Here is a 6,140-nt window from a genome sequence, read left to right as displayed (position 1 = left end):
TTTCCTCCCCCTCCGCTCCAGTTCGGGGCGAGCTTTTCGCGTGGCGCCAGCGGGGTCTCGCTCGCTCGCCTCTTTTTTGTGTCTTTTCGCCCCATCTCTTTCCTCCTGCGTGTCGGTGGATGCGGGGATTGCGAGCCATGAAACCCAGGGCTCGGGGCTGCGCTCGGAGAGGGAACCCCTTCTCGCCTCTCTCGGCCGGTAGGTACCCCCACCCACCCCGCTCCCCATTCAAATCAATGTCTTTGCAACGGAGTTGGTTGTGGTCGTGGCGCATAGAACGGGACCCCAGTATTGGATTCATTGAAACCCCTGAAACCTGCCCCTCTTCTTTCCGCGAGGTGGGTTGGGGGGTGGGGGGGGGAAGGCCACAGTGGCCTTTTGCATCTCCTTCCCCCCCCCCTCCCCAATTGTTCAGTTTCAAAGAAAGGATGACTTGGTGGCGAACGGGCCCCAGATGATACCCTTTAGTTGCAGTTTAGTTACTTTCAACTCTGGTCTCATCCTTAGATTGAGACAGCTCATTGTCAAGGGTTAAAGCTCTCCCCCCCACCCCCCAGCAGTTTTAATTAGAAGAGGCATCTAGGCAGATTGTCAAAGGTCGGTCTCCCCTTTCTCTCCCCCACAAGCCTTCCCCTCAAGTGCCCCCCATCCATCTTCTTCTCTGCCCCCCACTCCAACCCCGGTCTTTTCTTCACCGAGCCTGCGTCTGTGGCTCCACTCTGAGTGCAAGACTTTGTTGTGGCCTTTGCGAAATCCGTGACTTGCTCCGCGAGAGAGGGGGGAGGCGAAATATGTATTTGGAGAAGAAAGTTGCGAGCGGCTGGCTGCAGTTTCCACGGTGGGCTCATTCATTATTTGCAGAACCTCCTGTTGCATAAAGATCTGGCTTGCCTAGTCTGGCTCCACTTCTCTCTCTCTCTCCCTCTCCTGGATTTGGGGTTAGAGTTGGCTGCTAACCGGGCTGAGAGTGGCTGGTTGGAACTACAGTGTCGCCTTCCCTGTACTCTTTCCCCCGTTGTTGTTACTCCTCCATCTTCTCCCCCCCCCTCCAACCTCCCTCCCCTCCTAGTCTCATTTTAAAGAAAATCCGATTGTTATTTCCTGCAAGGCTCGCGACTGGGTTTTCTGATTGCGGTTATTTCCATGTTTCCAGGTTTGTGTGATTTTGCTAAAATGCACCACCAACAGCGAATGGCTGCCTTAGGGACGGACAAAGAACTCAGTGATTTACTGGATTTCAGTGCGGTAAGAAACGACGGTGGAAATTAACGACAGCTGTAAAAGAATACAAACAAAACACCCTCCCCACAAAGTGTGATTCGAGTCCGGTAGCACCGTACAGGCGAGATCTTTGGGGTATAAGCTTTCCAGAGTCAAGGCTTCCTTCGTCAGATACCAAGGGGAGAGTCAAAGGGGGCTTTAACTCTCGAAAGCTTATGCCCCAAATCTCTATTCGACCTCCTGAGTTGCTGCTGGACTCGAATCTAACTGTTCAGCTGCTGACCAACACGACTACCCTCTGAAACTACCCCCCAAAGTGTGACACTAAATCAAAACAAAAGCTGCAAGTTAAGTCCATAGAGTAACTTTTAACCACTAGCGAGATCCACAGTGAATATGCATGCTGTGTTCCTATTACTATTGTTATTGTTGGTATTACAATTAGAATACATTTATATTATCTGTAAGGAGATGGGATATTGGATGCGGCTGATTTGGGTGAGGTCTTATCAGTTGACCCTCCCCGACAAAAAAGAACCACATCCTTTGTAAAAATTGCAATATTTCCCATCCAGTTGCTTAGCATCGTGCATTTTACTTTAAAAGTATGACTTGCACCCCGACAAATAGTCTAGTTGGTTACACCCAGTGTCCTCTTCCAGTGTCCTCCTCGTTCTTCCCTTGTTTCGTTTTTTTGGCACGTGGAAAATGAAAGGAAAGCCAGGCTAGTTCAATTTCAAGTTTTCACTGAAATCTCCGGTTGCTTCTGCTTATCAATGAATGAGTGGCATCTTTCCCGTGGACCCCTTCCCACTGATGGGTAGTGGATTGTGCGTGTGGTTTTTCTTTTTAATAACAAGAGCTTATTTTCTCTGTAGGATTTTTTTTGGGGTAAATATTCTAGTTCTGAGTCCAAATGGTAACCAGGTCTGGATAGCTGCCTAGTGCTTTAACCTCCCTCTCTGCTTGTGTCTCTCCCCATCCCTTCTTTTCTCTCCCCCTCCTAAACTTCCCCTCCCCCTTCTTACAATATGTCAGAAGTCTTTATTTATTTGTTCACAGAAGGGGAAAAGAACCCAAGACAAGTCAATTTGATGTAGGATGCATTTGTGTCTTTAAATAATTTCAGTGCTGGGAGGTGGGGGAAAAATAAAATCATCTTTGTAAATGGGGGCAATCTCAGTCTGCTGTTGTCTCCGAGACTTTCCTTTAGAGAAATGGCTTTGGGAAGTTTGGCTAGGAACTGTAGCCTGAGGCAGCTCGGTGGCCCCCCCTTTCCTATTTGTTCCTTTGCTTTTTGTAGTCTCTGACTCAGGGAAGGTGCGTATTATCCACCAGACAAGAAGATGGAAACCAATTAGGGTCGAAATAAATGCTGGAGAATGTGTGTGTGAGAGAGAGGGGGAGAGAGAAAGAGAGAGAGTGTCTTGCTTCAGATTGCTCTCACGTTAAGAGCCGAAATGAAAAATTAGGGCAGGTGGAAATCCTAAAACGGGATGGAAATGGATATAGCTACCTTTATGACCAAGGTTTCATTCACAAACTTTTCCCCCCCTCATCTTTGTCAATCTGAGAGTTTTAGAAGTGTTTTTACCTGCCTGATTTAAAGCTTAATGCTGTAGCTGGGGTATCTAAGCCCCCTCCTCATCTCAATAATATATTGTTTGGGTAGTAAATAAAACCCACAAGGAAAAAGGTGGGGTGGGGACCACTGAGATTGCTTTACCTTTGTGAAAAATGGAGATGGGAGATATTTCGGCATATTTAAATAAACCGTTGTTGTTGTTTTTGTATGGATTCAAAGTAAAAGCTAAGCTTTCAGTGGACGGTAGGGAAATAATCTTGTTTACCAACAATAATGCCTCTTTGTTTTCTTTTAGATGTTTTCACCTCCTGTAAGCAGCGGAAAAAATGGACCAACTTCTTTGGCAAGTGGACATTTTACTGGCTCAAGTATGTACAGTTTGTGTTTAGCATGCAGTTAAGTGTCCTTAGATGTTTTTCTGCATCTGCTGTGCATGCGTGTTTTAGTGAGAGAACTCTGTTTTTTGGCGGTGTGTGTGTGGGGGGGGGGGGAGGACTTCTGTTGAGATTTCAGTTGAATAATTTGTAATGTTTGTATTGCCATATGCGTCTTACAGAACATTTCTTAAAATATATTTCACATCAGTGGTTATTCTGCAAGAACTAGTTTACACGTAGTTTTACACAAAATGAAATGTTGGTAGTTTTAAAATTCCCAAAAGCCATTTCCCCTTTGTTATGTGAGGAACGTAAACACACCTCAGGAATAAATCCTCTTCTCGGTCAGTATCCAACCAGTTTTTTTTGTAAAGCCCTCGTTTTGTTTTAGAGATTATCGTTTGGTGATGGATTGTTTAGGGATTCATTAGCAAATGTCTAGGTCGTATAACTGAATCATTTTTTTTAATTCATAAAAATCTGCTATTCTGATTTTAAAGACTTTTACTCCTTTTAAAAGACCCTATTGACATTCATGCGTGTTTATTTGTTATATATACACACACACGAGAAAAGGAAAAAGTTTTGCATTCAACAAAAACTGAATCTTCCTGTGTAGTCTGGTTATAAGAGCAAGAGCTTGTGCATATAATAATTGAATGTCAAGAACAAAAGCTGTTAATATATTGAAAAATTATTCATTTTCTGTTGGGCTTACAAAGATAAATGCACATTTGAATCCCCCTCCCAAATAATTTCATTGCATTTAGTTTCCTAAATTGTTGCATTTGGTTCTTTGGACTCACCTCAGATATATCTACAATTAAACAGCTGCATCGTTTTCAGGATTTTGGCAGTTGCACTGTACAGAGTGTTCTTATATGGAGAGCATCTCTGAACCAGATGTTAAATTTTTACAAGCTTTTATGAGTTCACTACCAATGATTATCTAGGGGTACTCTCCTGTTCCTGTCAAGTCAATGGCAAAATTCCCGATGATTTTGATAGGGTATGACTGGAAGGAAAATGAATCTAGATTGAAACAGTGTTCTTTTCAGTAGGCATTTGAGTAGTCTCTTTTTCTCCCCAAGTGATGATACTAAAAAGTTTAATTTGTATTTTTATGATAAGCTTCAACTTCAAAATTCTTCCATTATATTGATTTTAAAAAATGAACACTAATGTGCCACACAGACGATTCTATCTTCGGTACAATGATGATAAGGACTTCACTGTTGAGAATCTTTACACCTTAGTTCTTATACATTTTTTCTTAGATTCAGATCCCAATGGTTTCAGTGAAGTTTTATATCTTCCTAATCACGTCCTATAGGGATTAATTACATTTGGTAACATTTTATTTACAGAAGCTAATTTTAAAGAAAGTATAGTGTTCAGTGTTCCCCCACCCCATTGTAAAGGCAATAAAGTATTTGCACCAGATAAATCAATTTGTCAGGCTTATATACAATCAATGCTGTAGTTAACCATTGGCCAAGCTACTAATAGCAGGATGCTCATTTTAAGGGATTTTCCTCAGATTAATAATATACTGCGAGGTCAGTTGAGCAGCATTTCAAAAGGAATGAGGACCTTATCTAAAAATCCAGGAAAATCAAAGTTTTAATTGCAGTATACCCCACACATTTAATTGCAGTATACCCCACACACAGAATTTTTGCATTGATGTGTTAAAACAAGCAAATAATCGAAAAGGGAAAGGAAAAAAAACTGAGTCCGTGCAGTAAAATTAAGAATTGGTGATCTTAAAACAATGCCTCAAGCCACAGTAAATAAATCCATTTGAAATCAGTGGATTGATTTCCAAGTAGAGTGTGTGTCTGAACTGTTTTTGCTGTCTGCGCGTGTAACATAAGGAGACATTCTAGTGTTCTCTCCTGCAGTGCAGAAATAAAAGTAGGGTTGTTGTAATGATGTGCTGAAGATGTTATGTTTCTTATGGTAAACAATAGCAGGTTGTTTTTTTCTTTGGGGAATGAGGTAAAAGCCAATGGAACATTCAGTGGCTATGGAAAGTTGATTAACTGGTACGAAATCTTGGGGAAAACTGGTCACCTGAAGGTATACTTATACACTTTTTTTGTTGCAACTGTTAATAATCACTCTAAACATGACAGGTGATTGTGTTATGGAGTACTTGGAGACGGTAGCAAGATATGTTTTAGACAACAGATTATGAGTTGCAGAAAACTCAGCACCACTGTGGAGTCATTCTAGAATCTACGTTGTTTCCCTGGCTTTGCATATTGATATAGCAGGACTTTTACCAAATATATTATAAACTGAGACTCAGATGCAGTTTGTTTTCTCTAACGGGGAAGATGCACTCTAAAGGTTTGATTAGAGAATGCAGGCATTTGTCCATATCTCTTTTAAGTGTATTACTCCCTTTAGCCGAAACGCTAGCAGTGTCTATTGCATTGGTTTGAAATTTCTGGTGTGCAGTAGATGATCCAAAGAAAGGAGTTTGTATGTTGTGGCTTTCTCTCTCTCTCTCTCTCACTCTCTCTCTCTCAAAAATCTGTTCCTGTAATACACAGGCATCTAATGTGGTTTGTAATGTGCAAATAAAGATACAGTGGGTCTGAATTTTCCTTTAATCTCTAATTTTGAAAATGTGGCTGCTTCCTACCTCAAAAAATTGGGAGCTTGCAAGGGAGAAAGGAATGTAACCTGAGCCACAGGCCTGACATTCCCAGAATGCATTTTTCACATGAAAGGCTTTTGTCAACGCTGTAAAGGACCAGCAGTTTTTGTTTGATGTTTGCAGGTGTTCAGCAGAGAGCACTAAAGCAACCCAGCCATGATGGTTTAGAGGCCTTGTGACCTTAACAGGGGAAAACTAGGGAGGACCTGAATAGTGTTTAAGGGAATTTTCCTGGGCTCAGCCAGAATTCCAAGGATATGGGTTTGATTCTTCATTGGAGTCTATTGCC

The 6,140-nt window shown here is 42.0% G+C and overlaps 1 protein-coding gene across 13 annotated transcripts in view; it reads left to right on the top strand.

Annotated features, from left to right (window-relative positions):
* Positions 1–6,140, top strand: part of TCF4 (transcription factor 4) — a 422,824-nt gene that overhangs the window by 2,001 nt on the left and 414,683 nt on the right. For 2 of the 13 annotated variants that reach the window (XM_048502998.1, XM_048502987.1), the window contains exons 1-3: positions 5–198; positions 1,154–1,245; positions 3,102–3,174. In XM_048502998.1, the coding sequence (XP_048358955.1) occupies positions 120–198; positions 1,154–1,245; positions 3,102–3,174 (244 nt within the window). In that variant the 5' untranslated portion in view covers positions 5–119. Of the gene's footprint in view, position 1; positions 199–817; positions 839–1,153; positions 1,246–2,595; positions 2,751–3,101; positions 3,175–6,140 lie in introns of those variants that run through there. The other 11 variants (XM_048502992.1, XM_048502991.1, XM_048502995.1 and 8 more) reach the window with 9 other exon arrangements.

Source organism: Sphaerodactylus townsendi, linkage group LG07 (genome assembly GCF_021028975.2).
Source record: "Sphaerodactylus townsendi isolate TG3544 linkage group LG07, MPM_Stown_v2.3, whole genome shotgun sequence".
NCBI lineage: Eukaryota > Metazoa > Chordata > Lepidosauria > Squamata > Sphaerodactylidae > Sphaerodactylus > Sphaerodactylus townsendi.
The sequence above is the reverse complement of the archived record's forward strand: the minus strand, read 5'-3'. Positions and strand labels throughout refer to the sequence as shown.